The sequence below is a fragment of the Paramormyrops kingsleyae genome, chromosome 13 (genome assembly GCF_048594095.1).
Source record: "Paramormyrops kingsleyae isolate MSU_618 chromosome 13, PKINGS_0.4, whole genome shotgun sequence".
In the NCBI taxonomy this organism is placed as follows: domain Eukaryota; kingdom Metazoa; phylum Chordata; class Actinopteri; order Osteoglossiformes; family Mormyridae; genus Paramormyrops; species Paramormyrops kingsleyae.
In genome coordinates, this window is record NC_132809.1 from 22,865,103 (window position 1) to 22,888,499 (window position 23,397).

Genomic DNA, 23,397 nt, shown 5'->3' on the forward strand with positions numbered 1-23,397 from the left:
ACTACGGCCGAGGGACGCAGTGAATGAACAGACGACTTGGCTGCTTTATGCGGCATCTGTAATTAAAAACACAACATACTTACCCGCATGAAATAAGGTTTCTGACCATTTCAGATAGCAGTACATTTTATTAACACTGTATTAACAACTTTTTTACAGGCTAGAATGCAATATGTTAAATATTCCCATTAATACATTGTTGTAATTTATATAACGCCTGTGCATTTCTTATTTAAACTGTCCAAAAGTTTGCCAGATGCTGACGACTTTTGGCGATTTGAATCGCTCTTTAAAGCTGATAGACGTTTAACTTTATCTATCAAGTCCAGTTTTGGCAAGTTCGGGGTCGTGCACCATCCTACAGCACATGTAGACAATTTTTAGCTGTTGACATCACCACGCAGTGTTTAGAGCCAGACTTCAGCTGTGCGTACTTGCCTAGTAGATTAAAAAAGAGGGACTGGACGAATGTTTATCTGCATTGTGCGTGTGATGACAAGTAGGTACTCCAGTGGGTTTTCCCGACCAGGGAAATCAGTGATGCGAACCCAGTTTTTCTGGCCATATTTGGAGTGGAAAGACAGCAACAGAATCACAGGCCTTCTGCCCATAAGAATGGAGCTGTACAGGTCAGAGGTCTTTAGATAAACCTTCTTAGAATATTATACTGAGATCAGACTTTGATCAGATTTTTATCTTATGGTTTTTCACGTTTGTTGGCCATTTCATGAAACATGCTTAACATTCTCAAGACTATAAGAGCATTTCTCAAAACAGTCCATGCATACAGCACAACACTATGGTTTAGCTGCAAAAGCCTGTAACTCACCCCAAACAATTAACTAATTTCTCAAAAGCAAATAATCGCACCAATGAATTAGTCAGAGCCACCAAAATGAAAAGTACAAACAGCATCGTTTTAACCATGAGGGTCAAAATGCTTAGATATATTTTCAGTATGTCAGTGTAAGTCTGCTCCTGTTTGCCACAATTCTGAATAATGATCAGTTCCCACTGGTCAGCTCATTGTCATTGGCCGATCATTTTTCTATAGCAAACTGATACTTATTCATATCAAAGGCACCAATTTCAACACTGCAACATTATGTTGCAGTGTGTAAACTTCACTGGCAGCAGAAAGCACTCACATGCACATATAACGTCTTCAGATCTCAAGCCACAGTACAATAGCAAACATAACACAATGTAACACACAAACACAGCAAAATGGCAATATAAGCACAACAAAATCATATGCTGTGAGAATGTAAATGCAAATGTTTGAGAAATGCTCCAAAACAATCAAGAAAAACTGTAAAGTCCAAATTGATCAGATTTTTATCGTGAAGTCCAGTTCTCATGTTAAACATTTATACACGCAGATACATACTGACCTCGTTTGTATTGATTATCGCCCAGAGGGTGGAGGTCTTTCCCTGTGCCTATTACCGTGGAAATGGATGCGCAGAGTGGGCCGGGGGGGGGGGGGGGGGGGGCTGAGAAATGGCATGTTTACCGGGTCAGGGGTCACACACGGGTCGGTTCACGCCGGCAGCCTCCTGGCCTACGCATCACTGTTAATGCCGGCCGCGCGCAGGCTTGCAGATGCGGCCCATCTCTGTTCACTTTAGACACGGCCACGATTACGTGCTTCCAAACACGCCACTGGCCTGACGTGATCGTCACTTATGGTTTGGCCTGCAAAGTGTCACATGAGCTAATCAGTTTAAATTTCAACTCTGAAGTACGGCCCAGCCCATTACGGCTGGGGTCCTTACATTTAAAAAAATTTTTATAAATGCTTTTCTACTTGTTTTTCCTGTAAATAACGTATATTCGCCTTTTGATTTTCTCAGCGTGAACTTTCCCTGACCTTTCTCTTCATATATTTCATTTTCCCTTTAATTTTGGCCCGTCGTGCTCAGACTGAAAGTCGGTTTCCCAGAATTTGTGTCGATTTCGCTGGGGGCCGAGACATTTCACGGCATAGGGCCCCCACCCAAGTTACTGAGTGGCCGCAGTCCAGACTTTGTGCTCATTTCTGGCTGATGTGTCACTGTTGGACTTCCCCTCTGTGGCCTGCCAGCAGTAGTACGCTTTCTTTTTCATCTTACAAAAAAAATAAGATTATCGTCTAGAAAGGGAACCACAGTTGTTGCCCATAAGTCTCCTTTTCGAAACTTCCCAGCTAGTTTTATCTTACATGGACCTTCCTAAATATGGTGACTCACGCTCCCTGTTTTGAACACGGGTGCTTGGATACCTCTGTCCCCTCCTTAAGATTTCCCTAACTAAACCCATCATGCTTGGGCTGTCTAGCTTCAGCACGCCTGCCATTCAAATCATGCTGGCATGGTTTGCATGTTCCTGAGACCGGTTGCTGCTTGCAGGCAGCCTGGTGACCCCCGCCATGTTCTAGAAGGCTCTTCTGAGCCCTGTGTATGCTCACAGGCGAGCTGAGCGGCAACGAGCTGTGGAGAGCTTGCTTCTACTGTTAACTGAGAATGCTAAAGCTTTCCCTGTGGCGGAGGGAGCGGAAAGGCCTGAGGGAGTGCATAACTGCCCGTCCTGAGACTGAGAAACTGAATAAACGACTCTCCCAATAGGCTGAGAGATAGTAGAGCAAGCTGTCCTTATTGGCTTTTGGACAGCATGACCAGCTTACAGGGAGACAGAGTGATGACATAACTGGCTGTCCTTATTGGCTGTGGGGTGGCATTATCAGCGGTCCTGATAGGTCGAAGGATAACATATCTGTCCCTGATAGGCTGTGCAATGTAATCGGCTTCCCTGATAGGCTGAGGGATATTACCAGCTGTCCCAATAGGCTGAGGGACAACATATCTGAATGTTATAAACGGATGGGTTGACACTTCATGGCAACTATGGATCATCAATTGAGTGCGGTCAGAAAGCGAAGAGTCACTTGTTCCTTGGTAAATATTTCTTGCACATTGTGGACAACGTCTGGGGAGGTGAAGGAGAGGTATAAAATGTATGTTGTTCATGTATTGATGGATTGAAAGGTTGCTTGCTCTTCTGAAGCCGCTTTGAAGCTATGGAGGGACCCCTTCTTAGAGACAGCATCAGAAATGAGACGGCATTAACGTTCTCCCCGTGGTCTTTCCACGCCGGCCGGTGGCGGATCCCTGATGATCCGAGAGCCCATTATGGGACAGAGCTCCCAGGTTTCCAGGACGAAGTCCCCCCCTGACATGGCTGGGAGCTTGAGAGGAGCTGCCCCTGGTGTGAGAAACAGAAGACGACGTGTGGAGCTGCGTGCTGTTGGATTTATGGCGGTCATTGCGAGACAAAGCAACCTCATTAATTCTGCAGACTCTCACCAAAGCTGCAGCTGTTTGCGTGAGAAGTGCGGCTTCAGCGCCCAGCCAGGCTTCTAAAAAGCATCATCCAGGAACTGTCGCCTTGTGAGCATCATTTTCGTGGCAACCAGGGCTGCCGTAGAGGCTGCTTAAGCATCCTAACCACAGAGCAACAGGTCGGGTTCCAGCAGAGGATGTGAAGCATGTGGCAGATAGCGTGCGGTAGCACATACACACACACAGCACATACACACACACAGCACATACACACACACACGCACACACACACACACAGCGCATATACACACGCACACACAGCACATACACAGCACATACACACACACGCGCGCACATACACAGCACACACACAGCACATACACACGCACATGGTACATACACACACACAGCACATACACACACACAGCACATACACAGCACACACACACAGCACATACACACACACACACACATACACAGCACACACACACACACACACAGCACATACACACACACACACGCACATACACAGCACATACACACACACACAGGCACATACACACGCACAGTACATACACACACATGCATATACACAGCACATACACACACAGGCACATACACACGCACAGCACATACACCCACATGCATATACACAGCACATACACACACACACACACAGGCACATACACACGCACAGCACATACACACACACACAGGCACATACACACACACACGCACATATACAGCACATACACACACACATTCACACACACACAGCACATACTGCTCTAAATATATACACATGCACAGACACTGCCCCAAATACACACATGCACATACTACTGTAAATATAGACACTTAATCTCAAGCCGACACATGCACAGGAACACGCACATGCATGCAGGTCAGTGTAAATTATCAAAAGGCCAACAACTGAACTGTAGAGATAAAAAAACAAGTGCTACCTGATGGGTGGGGGGGTGGGGGTGCTGAGCTTCCCGGCGAGATGGGCGGAATGACGTTACCATGCTTTTTATTCTGTGTGAAATGAAAGACTGATCTATGGCCCTGATTTGGCTTATCAACATGTCGCGGATGGTATGGCAGAGCCTTTCACATGGTGGGGGTTAGGAGTGTGGACCCCCACGAACTGGAAAAAACTGTTAAATTTTTTGGTCCCTTTGGTCCCCTAGGCAAGTGAAGTGAGCATGTGAGCTGCACGAAAAGTTACGAAGATCACTGCGAAATCACTGCGAAATCACTGCGAGACATCACATGCGAGGCTGCCGTGAACATGCTCGGCGTCCTCCAAATCAGCACTGCACATATATTTTATGCAAAAATTTCCAATAATGTGATGCAGGAGGGATCTATTGTACTTTGGGACCTCTTTTAAAGTTTCTCTTGATTCGACAAATTTCATGAAACATGCTTAACATTCTCAAAACTATAAGAGCATTTCTCAAAACAGTCCATGCATACAGCACAACACTATGGTTTAGCTGCAAAAGCCTGTAACTCACTCAAAACAATTAACTCATGTCTCAAAAGCAAATATTTACACCAATGAATTAGTCAGAGCCACCAAAATGAAAAGTACAAAATGCATCGTTTTACCATGAGGGTCAAAATGCTTAGATATATTGTCAGTATGTCAGTGTAAGTCTGTCAGTGTAAGTCTGCTCCTGAGCTCCACAATGCTGAATGATAGTCGGTTCCCACTTTCACAGTATCACTGCTGATCATATTTCATTAGCAAAGTGATATTTATTCATGTCAAAGACACCAGTTTTAACACTGCACGGCTCTAAATCACAGCATGTAAAGTTCACTGGCAAGACAAAGCACTCGCATGCACACTAACGTCTTCAGATCTCCAGATACAATACAATAGCAAACAAAAAAGTCACACAGCATTGTATAACACAAAACACCAAAATAGCAATATAAGGACAACAAAATCATGTGCTGTGGGAACCAAAAACACGACAATGCCATATCGCTACAATTTATTCAATATATTTTTAAATCATTTTGAAAGCTTGGTTAACAGTCCTGCATGTGGTGACTAACACGAGGATCACATACATATATAGTTTTGGGTGTAAAATTATTACAATAGGAAACTACATAATCAATTTTGACCAACAAGTAACTGAAAATTGTGTCAAATGATGACAATTGTACGAAACAATTTGTATATAGGTACTAAAACATTTGTGTGAAGCGATTGTGCAGAATTGTCATTACGGTCTGGGGATTGTTTAATAAATGTTAATTGTCATCTGAGAAATGCTTCAAAGTAATCGAGAAAAACTAATTGTCATTTGAGTAATACTTCAGAGCAATCAAGAAAAACCGTAAGTGGTGAATGAGCCGACACAATCCCTCATCCCCCACAACAGATGACTGATTGTCCAATGCTGTTATCGTTATTATTTTAACAGTTATGTCTTTAGCTCTGGAGCTGCTGCTTTGAATATTGATAAAGTTTAAATATTCACCAAGATTGACACCTCAGACCAATGCTGATGTTTTGATTTTTAATGAGTATCGGCTGATACTGATATCAGGCTGTATATCGTGCATCTCTAATGCAAATGCATTTTATTTAGCTACAGTAGATAGCTACCACAGAGTCTTGACCGTTGCTAGAATGACTGTTTTGTATTTCAGAAGAGAGGCATTTCCCAAAAGCATCATCACACAAAGATCATCAGGTAGTGCTTTCTTTGTGAATATTAAGTAGCCTTCCCCTGCTATTCTACATTTTGGAAATTCCCGTGCCAGTTCTGCTGCGTTGCGCATCTCCTTGCAGCACATGAACGCACAACCTATAATCCAAACTATATTTATCTTTAAGCACGATTTCTCTGAAATAATTGCCAGACCAATGTAGTTGAATTGCCACCTAAATAATTGATTCATCACCATGCATCGATGCATCTTTACACCCTTAATTTGCATGCCCACATGCTTAAACCACACACACAAACTCTCCTTATTCCAGGTGACTGAAATTGTAGGTTTATTGATGGGACACTGTGGTCATTGTGATTGAAAGTAAACTGATCTGCAAATAGTATCGTGTATAGAATTTACAGTTAAATCGTAGTCCAGAAGCTGATGGCTGAGTGTTCTGTAAGAGACTAAAAACATAGAACAATGTATATTATTACAGTTTCAGTTTCATTTACAGACTCTTGCACCGAGTCTTAACCGGCCCAGAAAGCAAATCCATAACCTCACGCAGCCACCGGTCATTTTCAGTTCAGTGCCGGCCCTGCGGTGACCTTTGCTGTGACCCTGAGCAAGCTCCTCCCCTGCCTGTCCATCATTCCTCCGTATAGCGAGCTGCAGCTAATCTTGGACACATCTCCGGGAACCGAGCGAGGATGTGCACCTTCTGTCCCAAAAATAGTTTGGTGCTGGCTCTGATGAGGAGCCAGCTTCCAGGACTTCACAGATATGACGTATCACAGATGTATTTTTGGCATGCGGCTGAAATCGGCGATAATGACGTAATATCAGCTAGCATGAGCGCGTCATGCTGCAGCGGAGCCGTGCATCAGGTGACGTGCGATGTGTCTGAACCGTCTGAATAACCAATCGGGAGGCTGCTTGCGTTCGCGCTGTCACAGGAAAACAGTCCTGCGGAGGCATACGTGCCATGGGCGGGCAAACTGCTAATCGATTCTGCCACCCTGCTTCCCCTTGTGGCTTTGTGGGCAAGATCCAGCCCCCCTCCACCATTTGTACAGAACAGTGAGGGGTCAAACCACTAGGCTCATACTTATCTTCTGGAGACTGGAAATACACGCTAATTTAGCATCTTCTGCCAGTTTCGCCCAGTTAATCTTCCCAATTTGTATCTAATAATTCACATTACGAACAGCAGTGATTTTGTCAAAGATGTCTGTATTTAGTAGAGGAGGGGAACAGAGAGCCGTAATAATGAGACACGGTGCTGTTTGCATTGTGCTGCGTTTCGGGGCCCGGCCTGTAATTAGGATAGGCGTGCATCGCCCCCTGAGGAATGCTGTCTGAGGCTGTATTTTAGGGTGGCCCCTCCCAGGACAGGCGCCACGCCGAGGGAGCCGCTGTTCCTCAGCCGCATCATAAGCCCCTCCCTCTGGAGCCGCTGGGGGTGATCCCAGGAGGGCCCATTTCTGCGATAGATGTGTTTGGGCTTTAACACAGCGGAACCCATTTCAGTGGTGCTTCTTGGTATGGCTTAGAACACACACACACGTACACACACACACGTACACACACACACACACGTACACACACACACACAGGTTTGCAATTATATCTTTGTGGGGACTCTACATTCATTTCTATGAGGAAAACTCTAATCACAACATGATGACCTTAACTGCTACCCAGCCCTGACCTTAACCATAAGTAACCAAAAGAAATATGAGATTGTTTGGCATTTTTACTTTTTTGATTGCTTTTACAGATCTTTGTTGGGACCTGAAAAATGATCCCCACAACATCAAAATAACAGGTTTTTATTACATTGTGGGGAACACTTTGTCCTCACAATGTAATATAAACATAATCCACACACACACACACACACACACACAGCTTCTGTAATCACATCAGATACTGCTTTTGAATTCCTTTAAATCTAACCGTAAAATTTAAACCCCCCCAAAGAGTATATGTTTGCACATTCATTGTTTGCACAGTTTATATTCAGTGTTCAGTATTTATTCCACGCATTTGCACTGATTAATATGTGCAGTTCCATTCTGCGCTGCCTCTGATGTCTTTTCTCTCCAATGGGATTTAATAATTCTAATCATATGTACGTCGTCCATCTTGGTCTGTGTCATCAAACTGAAGAGCGGAATGGCATTACCGTCACCGCGTGACGCTCAGCTCCACCCTACAGGTACCTCGCCCCTCGTCACCCAGGTGGGGGCTGCCCCCTTCCTGGGGGGCAAGTCCGTGCCCATCTCCCTGGCAGTCAGCATGGCGTCGCTGTCATTTCTCTCCTACTGGCCGGTGAATTGCGGTCAGGCCCCGTTTTTCTGTCCAGCTGCACGCGGCGCCCCCTGTCTGTGAAGGTCAGCCATGGCCGGGGCCTCCTCAGCAGCTCCGCCGTTCTCTGGTCACTCTCTGAATTTCACCATATGCCACGTTTGTTTGTATTTCTTTCTACTTAGCTTTTAGGGGGGGGTGGTGGTTCAGATCCCACCCCCGCTCCATGTGCTGTTCTCCCCATGTTCACATGGGTGCCTGCCAGGGGCTCCGTTCTCCTCCCCCAGACCCAAAAAGATGCTGTTTAGGTGAATTGGCATCTCTAATTTGCCGACGGTGAGCGTGTGCCAACACGTGCCCCGCGATGGAGGTGGCCGGCCCCCTGCCCGCTGCTCCCTGGCCCTGGCCCCACGCTTTGCTCTGTCCCTGGTACATGGATGGCATCTCCGCATCCCAGGCTGTCGCTGTTTGTTTATCTCCTCGGCATGGGTGTTCATTTCATCGCATCCCGTGGTTAATTCTGTCATCACGCAGTCACGGCAGGTCCTGTTCACACCCGGACGCATGTGTCTCTGCTAGGGATGAGTTAGCAATATGTAATACTTCTATATTAAATAACGTATACATTTTTAAAAAATGATTAATTCAAATAATCTGTCCTATTCAGGGTCGCAGGGGGTCTGGAGCATATTAAAGTTGAACAATAAACAAGCTGTTTTAAATATTACTTAGCAACAGTGTAATTACTCGTGATTCATCCATTCTGTGATAAGTTTGCAGTTTATTCATTCTGAAGTTATAGCGCCTGTATTTCTGTGTGAACTGTGCTTGCGCTGTCCGAGACGATCATCATCATTCTCGTCCTTGTTGCTGGACTCACTCGTAGACCGTCTGGTGCGTCTGTGAGAAATTAAACGAAAATGAGTGAGGAGGGGAGAAGCGAACAAAAGCTGATCCCCAGAAGACGTCCGTCTTCCACTCTATGGGAATATTTTGGACTCCACAGAGACGATATTGAGCACAAGCCAGTGGTTTGTCGGCGTTGCTTTGTGTCTGTTGACTCTGCTCGCAGCAACAAGTGTAAGAGAATCTGATTATGCTGCTGCTGTTAATTTTATACATACATTTAGGTTGCCATGGTTGTCGTTACAATGTTCTTGAAATTCATAAAATCTTAGATAAGTGTGAATTGTCAGGGGTACCAGTAGAGACTTTTTGGCAAGTTATCCAGAATGCAAACTACTCACTTTCCCAGTAAAGACAAACTGTATTGGTAGATAATAAGTTTTATTTGACTATTGTATATTTTGGGAAAATTTTCGACTCCTTTTTTGTTTTATAAATAATATTTATCCCAAAGATTTCAGATTGGCCTGTCACAATGTGCATTTTTCCAGTATTGTTCAGCCCTAGTTTCAGGGCTACATCAAATGTTGTCCCTTTCGCAGCAATGAGTGATGTGTCATTTTTTATGGAAATAATTTAATGGAGTAATTTATAATCCGGAGAAGTGCTGCTAGGGTTCTGTCGTTAAAAATAAAGAAATTTCCGTGACTGCCCAAGGCCCAGGCTATTATACCGTGCTGTATGTTAGGGCACTTCAGCTGTCTCCTTAGTTTACTTTAATGTCAAGTTTCAGTTTAATTTATTCAAGCTACTTTTTAATGTTTTACATGATGTCTTTGCAGCAACGAGTGATATCTCATTTTGACTGGAAAGAAAGAAATATTTTTGATCCATACTCCATGCATGTTTCTCTGGTTGTGTTAGGATGGAGGCGAGGTTAATAGAATAATACTCAAATAATGACTGGCAAAATGTCCATCCTTCCTCTCCAGATTGACTGTGTCCAAATTGACCATGTTCCTACATTGACCATTTTCTTCATTGACCATGTCTCTGCATTGACCGCATCTTCACATTGACCATGTCTCTGCATTGACCATGTCTCTGCATTGACCGCATCTTCACATTGACCATGTCTCTGCATTGACCATGTCTCTGCATTGACTATGTCTCTGCATTGACCGTTTGTCTGCATTGACTATGTCTCTGCATTGACCGTTTGTCTGCATTGACCGTTTGTCTGCATTGACCGTTTGTCTGCATTGACCGCATCTCTCCAAATTGATTGTTTCTCTCCATTGACCGTGTCCCTCTTCCCCACAGGTGAGCGTCTTGACCACGCTGGAGCGGCGCTTTAACCTGCAGAGTGCCGATGTGGGCGTCATCGCCAGCAGCTTTGAGATCGGCAACCTGGCCCTCATCCTGTTCGTCAGCTACTTCGGCGCCCGGGCCCACCGGCCGCGGCTGATTGGCTGTGGCGGTATCGTCATGGCGCTGGGAGCCCTCCTGTCGGCACTGCCCGAGTTCCTCACCCACCAGTACCGGTACGAGGTGGGCGAGACCTGGCGGACCAGGGACAGCCGGGACGTGTGCTCCAACTCCTCGTCCCATGCCGAGGACAAGGATCCCGGGGGCGTGGCCTGTGGGAACCGAGCCAACACCAACATGATGTACCTGCTGCTGATCGGGGCCCAGGTGCTGCTGGGAATCGGGGCCACGCCGGTGCAGCCGTTGGGCGTCTCCTACATTGATGACCACGTGCGCAGGAAGGACTCCTCCTTGTACATAGGTCAGTCCCTTGCGGGTCCCAGTCCCTGCGGTGTCAGGGCTCTTTAATGAGGCTGCAACCTGTAAGCAGAGTGCACACCAAAAGCCGGGTCTTGATTGGTTAAATCTTGTGGGTCGGTGGGGTATATATTGTGCATCTGATTGGTGGTTGACTTTGCCCCAATGATCTTCTGCAGAGGTCTTTAAGTGATCATACTGAGGTGGGGGGGGGACTTTCTCTCTGTAAAATAGTTCTGACTGTGACCCGCAAGGCCCCCAGATGGACCTGGATCATTATGACGATGGCTGTTACATCATGTTGCCACAGAACTATGGCTCACAGTCAAACCAATGGGAATGAGGTGTTCAGCCTGCATGGGGGGTGGGGGTGGGGCATTGGGTCATTCCAGTACAAGGACCCTCAAGTATTGCAAGTGAAGAGGTTTTTATGCAGCAGGCTGTCTGCAGTGCTCCGAGGTCCAGTGCAGCCTTGCTGTGCCCTGCGCTGGGCCTCTCGGCATTACAGAGGGCCCATGGAGCACTGGGACATCAAACTGGCCATGTGGGGACAAGCAGGAAAGGCGATTGTGCTTTAGCAGTTTATTTACTCGGAGTCACAGCCCAGCCAATCACAGCCTCTGAGTCCTGGGAGTTTGTTCAAAGCACTTCCCCAACAAAGCTCAACGGCTGGACTTTTGGGCAGGATCATGAGGGCAGGGTGTGGTTGCCCAGAGGTCAAGCATCTGCTTGTTTTATTTAGGCAGGGTGTGGTTGCCCAGGGAGAGCTACACAAAGTTGACCCTCGGTCGTGTGTCATTAAAAAATAGATTCTGATCATTTGCATTTATTTAGTTAGCAGGCACTTGTATCCAGAACGATGTACGATTCAGAAAGCAGGGATCCAGTCCGTGCAGTGATTGGGCTTAAGGGTAGTGCTCAAAAGCCTAGTGGTGAAATCACTCTTCCAGCCACAGGATTTGACCCAGTGACCATCTGATCACAGGCGGAGAGTCTTAACATACACATCCGCTTCTGCTGTGGCACACAGCGTGGGAACTTCAGAGTGAGGTGTTATAGATGTTTAGGGTGAGGTGCAGCTGAGACGTAGACTGAGATGCGAGGGGGGGATCTACATTGAGACATAGCACCAGGGACAGAGGAAGGTCATTCTGGGTTGCAAAAATAAATTCAGGATGAGGAAAAACCACAACAGACACTTTTCTGGAAAGGTCCGCCTTTCCTTTGTTCTGGCCTGAATGGCTGGACATGGTCCCCACCCTGACATTTGAGGATAGACTGTGTCCTTTTCCAGCATGATCCAACAGTGAGGAGCTGTCTGGCACACACACACACACACACACACACACACAGACACACATACACAGCATGAGATGGGGGGTGGGGCATTCAGTCATATTCCAGATGTGACATTTAAAGCATCGGTGTGTGGGGCCCTGAGCACAGCCCAGACCCTTCAGTCGTCGTAGTCTGCAGCGTTTAATCAGCTCTGTGCAGTCAGACATGGTGCCATTTGCCTTGCGATTGAGACATAACCATGATGAGTAACCATTATGCAGTATGGAGCAGCAGTTATTGCTGCTGTCAATGACAGAGGTGGCTGGGAAGCTGAGGGAAGCATTTCCCTCCATTTTCTGGGTCTTTCTGGGTCTCATGTGCATCCATCACGACGGTGGTGCTTTTTGTTGTTTGTCTGTGTGTAAAAAACACAGCACATAGTGTTGCAGAGGCCCACTGGCCAGGCCCTGTGTGTCTCTGTCACGCTCCCCGTCCAGCGCCTCCCTGGCCCTGTGCATCCTGGGATAGGCTCCAGGCTCCGCCCCCACCCTGTACTGCATAAGTAGCGGGGAGGATGGATCACCAGGCATTATATCATTTTAAAATATAAATCACATTTTAATGCCTGTTTCTGTAAATTGTCATACAAATTGCTTTTGCAGTACAAACATTAGTCCCCATGACATTTGTGCGGCATTAAAACTGACATTTATTATAATGGGGGGGCGGGAGGGGGGGTCTGGTGAGGGCAGGGGGGGTGAAGGATGAGGAGAACAGGACAATGTGGCATTGAGCGCTTCCGGGAGCTCAGCTGACCGCCCCGATCACACGCGTCCGAGACGCGTCAATGCAGGAGATTGTTCCCGAGCCCCGATGCCTCGGGCCCTTTTCCCATCGGAAACAATAAGGGCCGCTTCTGTCAGACAGTGCCGCTTGCGGAAGCTCCCGCAGCCGTGTGCCCGGCACTCTCTCCTCATTGGCTGGGAATGCTGGACTCTTTCCTCATTGGCTGGGAATGCTGGACTCTTTCCTCTTGGAATTCTGGCTTCTCCATCTGCAGGGGGCATGAGGCTGGCGGCACAGGACAGGGGGCGCACCACATGGGGTGACAGACACCTGGGGTGACAGACACCTGGGGCGACAGACACATGGGGTGACAGACACATGGGGTGACAGACACCTGGGGGTGACAGATGGGCTGTGTTACAGGTGTCTTCTCTGGCCCATATTGATTGATATGTGGTTCAGGATTCCATGTAGATCCCTTCACTCCTAATCTCTCGACCCCCCCCCCCCCAAAAGCATGTGAGCAATGGCCCCCCCAGAGCTCTGCTCCTGCCTCGTGTCGGGGGCTGCTGGCAGCGCTGGGGGCAGGTTTGTGAAACCCTGAGTGGTTTTATCAGGTATGATTGCGGTTTGGACCAGGGTTCCGGAGCCACTGCACGCGTACTCCCCCCCCCCCCCCCCCAACCCCCCACCTCTACCTCTGTCAGGTTCCTCACCCTGTGACCTTGCCAGTAATGGTGCGTTCGTTTTTCTCTCGGAACTCGGAAATTCCGAGTTGAGTGACATCACGTCCGACAATCTCCCGTTCGAGCTACCCACATCTCGGAACAAACATGGCTGCCTCCATGAACACGTTGCTGTGTGTTGTTGCTTTATATTTTAGCAGATTTGCAGTTTTCCAAATGGAGAAAATGGAGAAATGGAGATTTTTCCGAGAGACAAACAAGAAACACGAACCAGTCAAACCACATTAAAAGCTTTATAAAATATTTTTGTACATTCATAGCGATATTCTTTTTTCGATCGGTAAACAAACTACAAACAAACCAAGTCGCCATGTTGAAATTACGTCACAGGGGCAACTCGGGCAACAAAATCTGGTCTGACTTCAACGTCATAAAAGGGGCGTGTTTCCGACGGGAAGTGACGTTTTTCGTGACGTTTCGTGACATTTTCATCCGAGTTCCGACTTGGAGAGAAATAATCGAACGCACCATAAGTCACTTGTAATCAGCCGGTGAAGTAAGCCCGCCTCCCCCCCCAAAAAAAAATGCCCCCACCCTGGCACTCCCTACCTGTAAGACCGTCGCTCGTGATCTCAGGGCCTGTCAGCGTGTGAGAAGCGTGTAGCGTGTAGCGTGTAGCTTCCCAGGCTGCAGGATGGTGCGTGACTGCATGCATGCAGTACTGTGCATAGTCTTAGGCAGTCAGAGAAAATGATGTTTAAATGATCTTCATGTTGGTGTAATATTATGTCAAGGTGTGTCAGCTTAGGCATTTCAAAACCTCTGCTAAAGTCACCACAGTATTTGCAGCATCCATTCAGTGCACCCATGTAATTGTTGACTCAATCACTAGCACACCATTGTAGGTCTAATCAATACCTCATCAAGTTATTGAACTAATTAAGTTATTTAATTAAGTGAGCTGGTGGTGAAATTTAATGAATATACAGAATGGCTTGGGTACCCCTGAGGAGCGGTTTGGGAACTGAAGCGGTGTCCTTTTAGCCATCCAGAGGGACTTCAGTAACGTTTTGGAGAACAGAAGAAATTGCTGTTAGTTTTCTTGTGTCAGTGTCAACTTCCATATATTCTAATGTTTTTTTCTGAGTGATCATACGCTTACTAGCCAGATAAACGGCATTGACGTATTCTTTGGATGCCTGAGACTTCTGCACGGTACTGTATAAATGGCTGTTTGTGTAACCAGAGCCATGTCTCTGGAGTACGTATCACTGGGAAAAGCGCTCCTTCGCTGCCAGTCGGACCCCTCGAAGGGCGGCACCAGCGTGAATGAACGGGTTTCGGGTTTGTGGAACCTCACTGCCTTGGGAACTGGCTCCCATGGCTGATTTGCTTGTAGTCCTAATTTTTCAGTGCGGTCGGATTGAGGCTTTGGCTCTCCGTAGCAGGATGTCGGGATGTGTACCCATGCAGTGCCTGGACGCCCCTCGTCTGCTGCCTGCTCAGCGCGCTGCTCTTTTCTTCCACGAGCAGCGTTATGTATTTATGGCTTCCTGCTACATGGCTGTTGTCTTGTGATAAGAGGTTACTGCCAGCGCTGGGCAGTGGTCGGCACGGTGCCTCGCGGGGTATCGAGCGCTGCTGTCACTCTGTGGGTTATGCTTCTGTGGTCCTGATCGGAAGGTTGTAGGTTCATTTCACACAGTTGAGCGCCTTGGCCTTCGGGCCCTTGAGCCTCCAGTTGCTCTGGGAACATTTGCTGATCCTTCTCACTTGGACAGCACGTGTCCATGGTTGTGGGGTCCATTTGTAGCCCTGGTTCTGTGTTCTGTGGGTTCGTGTGACTCTCTGCTGGGTAAGCAGTGTGATAGTGTGGGGCATGTCTGCCCTGGGGTGACAAGGCCTCTGACCTGCCTGAAGTGCTGTGATTTTTTATGCAGATCAGGGACACTCACTCAGCCCTCTGTAAGGCCAGAAAGGCTGTCCACCCTCCTTCACCAATACCCCGTCCTGTACTCTCATCCTGGCTGAAGGGCGGCATTTCGGTGAGGAGGCCCGCTCTCAGACAGGAAGTGACCTCACACCACGCGGCCTGCACTCCTGAGCCCTCGTTAATGGTAATTGCATTCCTGAAATGTATGAATATTCAACAGGCACGGTGCCTCCTGCTGGAGGAATGAGCGACCCAGGGGTCCGAGCATGCGGCAGCGGGTGGGTTGTGGATACATCTGACAAATTGCTCCCGCCCCCCAGCTACAGTAATCATGGCTGATTGCAGTGATTGCGTCACTGTAGCTAGTCGATTCCTGAATGTTTCTGAGGAATCGGCTTAGCTTCCCATCCTCCTTGGGAAAGCGTGTATCCTGCATGCGGCCCCCAAGCCCACTGAGTCTTTCCATGCGCAGATTGTTTTGGAGACGCTGTATGATGGATCTGCGTTCGGATGTGACGGCATTCTTGCAGGCTTCCTGCTTCCCTACACCTCCTGTCACCTCCACGCCAAGGCTGCAGGGGCTGCGTGACCAGCGGCCGCAGGAAACAGCACGTCTTCGCGGTGGGAAGCGTGTAATCGCAAGTCATCATCACACAGGAAGGCGGACCAATGCCAGATGGCCGTTATCCAGTCTGATTCTGTGATCTGGAAGGCTCCGGTTAATCCACTGTGCTGCCAGAGTCACTAAAAGGCGACTCCCCCGAAGCTTGCGTTTAGTGCAGTGCTGCTTGTGGCAGGACCTTTCCGGAATTAACCTGAGCAGTTTACAGCCACCCCTGCTGGGGTAACACTGGCATTCCGTGGGCGAGGGGGCAGCTTCAGCACCTGGCAGCTCAGCGGGTAAACGTCCGAGAGATTACCCCGCTCTTCACGCGTAAGATCTGCCCGTTTATCTGGGCCGAAGTGTCCGGGTGTGAGCATCCCTGGCCTGGTTCTGAGCAGCCCACGGGCCCGTCATGGCCCAGTTATAATCCTGGCAGGATTCAGGAAAGAGAACACCTATAGCCCGCCTTCCGTGATGGGGGCAGGGGGAGATACGCGGCCGGCTGGCAAGTTCAGCCTTCTCGTTTACCTCACCTCAAAGTACCGTGTGAGAAAGCCCAGACCACCCAGCCCTCATCGCCGTTACAGACCAAAAGGCAAAATGCAGTGGCACGACAAGACATGTTTAATATCTTCTTAAGAACTGGTGCTGTTTTTCATACCATGACCCAAAGAAAATGTAATTAAATTAAGTCCATCGTAATCCGGAAGGCATTTTCAGGATAAAGCATTCTTGTTATCTTTACATTTCTCTTCATTCGGAATGTGCAGTCTGACATTGTCCAGGCATTAAACGATTTTTTCCAAAGTCTGACGCGCCGCATCGTAAAACGGGACGCAGTGGGGATTAAACAGGTTGGTTTGAGGTGGGGAGGTTGGTCTGGGCGCTGAGCGCCTTCAGGCAGGAGAAAGGACCTCAGAGTAGAGCGTAGAGGTGTCACATTCCAAAAGCAGGTTCCGGTTTTTCTATGGCAGATAAGTAGCTGAAGCAGCCTTATGGACGCCGCCCCCAGTCCAAGGGCCAATCCGGGGGGAGCGAATGTAGTCTGCATTGGCTAGGGGCAGGAGAGGACTGGCATAGGGATGAGCCTGCAGGAGGGCGTGTGCTTCAGCGGCCGGGATGAAGGTCTGCTCTCCATCTGCCCCAGACCCTGTACACATCTGGCCAGATGCCCGTCAGGCAGGGACACGCCACCATCTGCATGCTGAGGACCGCGAGCTCTGCTGTCATTGCTAAGTCATTTCTGTTGTCATCCCCCCCCCCCCCCCCCCCCCGAATAACAGTGCATTTAAATGATTTAAAGGCCTACATTTGTAATGCCATTTGAAGGGGATTGATTTAAGATCCTGGCAGGAATACACAGTTACCGTCTCGGTTACCTTCTGCGCTCGGTTCCTCAGACCCACAGACTGTCGGGCCCCCTGCACCACCCACCGCGTGGCCCCTAGCTGGCCTCTCCTCATGGCAGCATAGCAGATTTCACTGATATGGCACAGAACCCGGGTCAGTAAGCCCCCCAGCTAAGGCCGCATAGACCACCCCTGACCGGGGCTCTCTAATGTGCCTCTCGAATCCACTGTCATCTCGCCCCAGTGGTCAGCGCATGGGGCCCCGTGGGGCCCTGGGCAAACGGTCACACTGTCCTCTGCCCCCCTCTCAGGCTTAGCCACGAGGATGGGATAAGCCCCCCCCCCCCCCCCCCTCAGTGTCACATGTAGTCATAGTCATATTCTTTGATCATATAGCTTATTTTATAGTTCTTATGATCATTTTTGTCCTCTTTTGGTAACACTCAGAGATGGATGGATGGATGGATGGATGGGTGTAAATTCAGAAGAATACATACGTAAGATTAAAATGAACAAAAGGCTTAGGCAGCATGAAGGTGCAGTGCAGGCCTGCGGCGGAGTGCAGACGCTCGTTATCTGAGATGTCTGATTAAAAGCTCGCGGCCGGGTCACATAAGCAGCTCTGCGGTGTGAGAAAAGGTCCCCTCTTTATCGGCGTGGTGCAGCACGGCAGCTGGAAGCGGGACAGAGCCCCAGAGCACCAACGGGGGGGCCACACAGCCCTGGCCCCCGCATGGCTGTCGTAAGCCGAATGCCGAGTAGCTTCTGCCTGAGATTTGGGTCAGGCTCCATATTCACTGATTAAAATGGGGATTTTTTTATTTATTTTTTTGCTGTATGTGCATAAACCTCGGCAGCCGGGCGTCACCAGGGAAACGTGTGTTTGTCCGGCTGCTTTTAAAATCGGATCGAGACGCTCCATTCCCTCCCCCCACAACGCAGCCACTGTGCTGGCCTTGTCTGCCAGCAGGGGTCGTGGTGCTTAAGGAGTCGGGATATCTAGTGCGGCGGTTTAGGAGCGGTCCCAGTGTGACGTCATGTGTCACTGTGTGTCACTGTAGGCGTGTGCGTCAAACGCGGCAGTGCCCGCGCTACGCTTCCGCATCCCTGCGGACCTGGAGTGCAGCTCAGTGCCCTCTGATTAAATGGGTGCGGCTGTGTAAGGTGGAACTGCATTATTACAAGCAACGGCGCAAGATGGATGGCGCTTCTGCGGGCGGATACTGGCCGTCTGCATAGCGCCCTTCCCGAGGGTCCTGTGCCGACCCCCCCACACCCCAAGTGGGCGGAGCCTCTTCCCCGCCAGGATGCGGCACCATTTAATTGCAATGTAGCACAGAGAGGCTTTCATCCAGCTGGCCTCGTCTGCTGCCCCCAAAAGCCCCCCCCCCCCCGTGCAGATCCGAATACGGCCCCTTGGGGGCCCTCTCCCAGGCTGTGATGGTCTGGGTGAGCTGGCCAGCTGTGGGCACTTCAGAATGGGCTGGGGGGGGGGGGGGGGGGAGTGCTAAAGGAATTTGGGGAGGGCGGACTTTGTATACAATGTTTCTGATGATAAAAATGCCTGATTCTTCTCCACCCTCGGGCGGAGCCAGCACAGGGGTGGGGGGGGGGGTAGGGGCTGGTTTCCCTTTTAAGGCTGTGATCACCATGCAGGCTGTCGACGTGCCAAATCTGTTCATGGAGTGGGGGACAAGCTCCTTACGCAACGCCGCAGTGGGACCGTTTCGGCATTTCCTGGAAAAGGGTTAGTCGTCACTGCTGCTCCGTCACGCGACGATCAGAGCAAGGATGGCGAGTCCATCCAAAAATCAGAGTGAGATGTGCTACAAGGCCCAAGGTGCACCAAGTGTGAGACGGGCTGAAGAGGGCCTTGACTTGATTGGCTAGGTCATGCATCGTGTTCTGTCAAGAAGTGTTATGATAGTCGATTGTTTCTGCCTGAAATTGCTTAAATACCGAATTGTGTGCGCTTGACGTAGCTCACGAGTTCAGGCATGCCATGGTGGTTAATCCAGAAGTGAATGTGATCTGTGACTTAATAGTCCCAACTCACATATGCAGATCAAACATGCAACACACACACTCACACACACACATCGGTACGTCTATGTGGGGACAGGAAAAACCCTAACCCTAACTATGATACCTACCCAGCCCTAACCTTAATTATAAGTAACCAAACAAAATACACACTTTTTTTGGCATTTTTTGTTTTTTGTTTGCAGATTTTTCTAAAATTGAGTTTCCCTTGTGGGGACCAAAATAATGGTCAAAGGGAAAACAACAGATTTTTATCGGATTGTGGGAACATTTGGTCCCCACGATGTAAAATATACATTACCCACCCCCACACACACACACACGTCGCACGTGCATGCACACACACACACACACACACACGCTGTCTTCCTTGTTCTGCTGTGTGTCATCCCATCGCCCACAATTAATCTGAAGATTTTAGCGATATGTGGGCTGACTTCTTAACAGTAGTTATGCCTTCTTCTTAAAAACCCACAGTGTCAGTTTATCCTTGAAGGGCTAATCAGCACGTCAAGCTTAAGTCTGATCATCGTATTAGACCGCCGGTCCATCCGCTGTAAGCAGTCTTTCATATTATTTCCTGTTTGAATGTAAGAATTTTCAGAGCAAAACATATAGGAAAGAGTGATTCTGCTGAAGTGCTATTATGGTATCTATCCAGTCCATAAGCGCTTGTCCTGGTCCGTGTCACAGGAGAGCCTGGAGCTTCTAGCTTAGGCTGAGTCACCCTGAATGGGACCCCAATCCATTGCAGGGGTGCACACAAGCACCCACTAGCCAGTTTAGGGATTCTAGTCCATCTGAACCACGTTTTTTTTTTTTTTTAATTCTGAGGGGCTGAATTCTGAGGGGCAGCTTTATTAGCAGGACAAATGTAAATATGAACGGACCAGTCTAAGGAATTAGAGATGCCTCTGTCCTGTTTTACCTGCTATAGTCTCCATTTTAGACAGATGAATTTTGTGTTTAATTACCGGCAGCCTCCGGCGGTGGAATATGAGAAAGCAGGGAAAACAAGATTTCAGATATTGCATCTTTTACTGGGTCTCTGATTAGGTTAGAGGATCTCAAAGTGAATTCACTCCTCTCCGCTACAGTATTCCTGAGGAAGCGCGGAAAGCGATTAAAAATATCCCAAGTCCCAAGGATGGTGGCGTGCTCTGTGAATCTCGCCAGCCCCTTCCATCCTGCTCGTTTTCGTTCATCCCCTGCCAGCGTGATCGGCTAATATCTATCACTCAGTGGGGGAGCGGATACACAGGACTCCGGCGTGGCTGCTGGGGCAGATTCGCCATTGGTTTGCACTTTTTTATGAATGTGTGAAAAAGTCCCTGCGATTAGTGATGACTGACAGCGGCGGTGGTGAAACCGGATGAAAGTGTGTGAAAAGCGAGATGCTTTGATCGCGGATATTTTTTCCGTCGAACTTCTTTCAAGATGTCTGGGTGAAACATGCCATTCTGCTAAACCAAAAGGGAAATTACTCACAGACAGCACACATTTAGAAGCAAAATCTGAATCCAGAAGCATTTCCCAAAGGTCAAAAGCCCCAGAGACTTAGCTTAATAAGCATTTCTGGCTTGCATCAGTGCGCAAGCACATAATTGCCTATTGACGTTCATATTAAACAGCGGCATTGTGTTCGAGTGTACCGAAATAAATTGTCAATGTGGATGTTATAGTCAGTATTTATGTCCGTTTGGATCAGCAACCCTGCTCTGCCAGCTTTGGGACAAGCAGGACAGCCGGTGGGCTTTCTGCGTGATGAGAGCACTGGGGTTATTTGGAAAGGCTTCACAGAGCTGAAATAAATCTTCATCACTGCACTGTTGGACAGTCCCTGACAAAGATGGCATCGGGTTCAGTAAGTACAGTAACTAACCCGCTCTGTTACCAACTCGGCCCTCTCCACACTCATCTCAGTCCCGAGCGCTCCTCTGACTCTGCAGATCCATCCATCAGCCTTACATAACTGCTTATTCAGTATGGAGCCGTCAGCCTGGAGAAGGTCCCAGAAAGCGCAGGGCGGGAGGGGGGCACACGCAGTAACACACCACAGATGATATGGGCACACCAGCGTACTGACTGTTTGTTTTCTGACTTGAAGAAAACCAGAATGCAGAAACGACTGACCTGATCATCACAGAAGTGCTAATTCTTCTGTTTCCCATTTAAGGCTCGTGTTTTTTTTTCTGTATATATATGCTTGACCCGAGTGCAGCTGTCAGTTTGGGAAGATCATTAACCAGGCAGTAAACAGGTGGTACGAAATCAGACGATGACGTGTGCAAAAAAGCAGCGTTTGTTTTTACGAGTTTAACATATAATTTAAACATCAGGCTTTAACTGATGAGGGAAGGAAGAGCACTATCCAGATTCATGGCATGTTTATTATTATGATAGAGCATTTTAGCACATTACCCCGCATTAACGGTACTGTTTGCATCCATCGCCATTACCGTAATTACCTTAAGCAAACAACCCACTGAAATTGCGTCCATTGTCTGTAGTCTGTTTCTCCGCATATGCGTATTTTCGGTCTGATTAGTACATTTGAAAGAAAAAATCCTTTTTGGTGTAGTACCTTTATAATTACATATTTATTGCGAAAGTGAATACTTTGTGACACTTCAGTAAAAATCTATAGTCTGAAGATTTTAAGTCAGTTTCTGTCATGAGAATTGACAGCTTCGATGGTAAATCCCAAAAATTAGAAACAAGGATGGAAGGCAGGTGACGTGGGCCCTGCCCTGGGTTTTTCTGCACCACTAGGACATACTGATCAAATGCGGAGGCGAAACGGCACCTAGCAGCGGACGCGCGAAGCCTCACGTCCCATGAAGTTGAGACATTCCTTTGCAATTTTGTTTCCGACTGATGACACAAACAGGATGTAGATTAAAAAAAGAGAAATAAATTCGGTACCAGATGATGTGTCACGATAAGCACCCTTGAATTTTAGATGTGGTTTTGTTTAGGATTTTAATTAAAAAGTCCGGATGACGGCAACACCATCCTCATTCAGAAATCTGCCATATCACCGATAAGTATCGGGGATGTGTGTGACACGTGCTCAAGCTGAGCAAGAAGAGCCTCAAGAGAACCATGCCGAAGCTCTGCTGAACTGGCCACTTACTACTGTACTCTGGTGCATTTTCCATCCCCGGTTTATAACATGTGACAGCTAACAATCTCCACTAAACAGCTAAAGTCTGTCAAGTGCAAGGTAAGAAAAACAAGGGGCCAGCTGTTTTAAACATTACGGTCAGTAGTGAAAGTTTCATATTAATTGGGGCGCCGGTATATCGGGGTCAGAGATGTGACGTCACGTCGCCTTTTAAGGCGCTGCTGTAGTTGCGTTGTATACAATTCGTTCTATTTTGTAAACTATTGCTGTTATATTTGCAATATATAAAGTTAGATTTATCTCTCCCCCATTTTACTGTTCTCCATCTTCACTAATATGGCGGTTTAAGTGCGTTAAGTCCCCCATTATGTACGCTGAATTTGCGGGGATTATTAAAATTGTGTACAATTTGTAGAGACTCTGCCGCGAATGTCAGGCCATTCATTGTGGAAAAATGACCTCACCTGTGGGTCCATTGTGATGCCGCCATCACTCTCCTGCGCCCCGCCTCTCTCACAGACACATCCTAACTTTCCGTAAAGAAACACAACGCACACAAAATAGTGACTGGAAGATCTCCTAGAGACCTGTAAAAGTAAATATAGGAGATTTACTGAATCTCTTCTCGGTAATAAATGGGACTTT

At 48.0% G+C, this 23,397-nt stretch overlaps 1 protein-coding gene across 1 annotated transcript in view; it reads left to right on the forward strand.

Moving 5' to 3' along the window:
- LOC111845724 (solute carrier organic anion transporter family member 3A1-like) overlaps window positions 1-23,397 on the forward strand; it is a 49,164-nt gene that overhangs the window by 1,047 nt on the left and 24,720 nt on the right. The window contains exon 2 of the mRNA XM_023815341.2: window positions 10,485-10,950. Coding sequence (XP_023671109.2) covers window positions 10,485-10,950 — 466 coding nt within the window. The remainder of the gene's footprint in view (window positions 1-10,484; window positions 10,951-23,397) is intronic.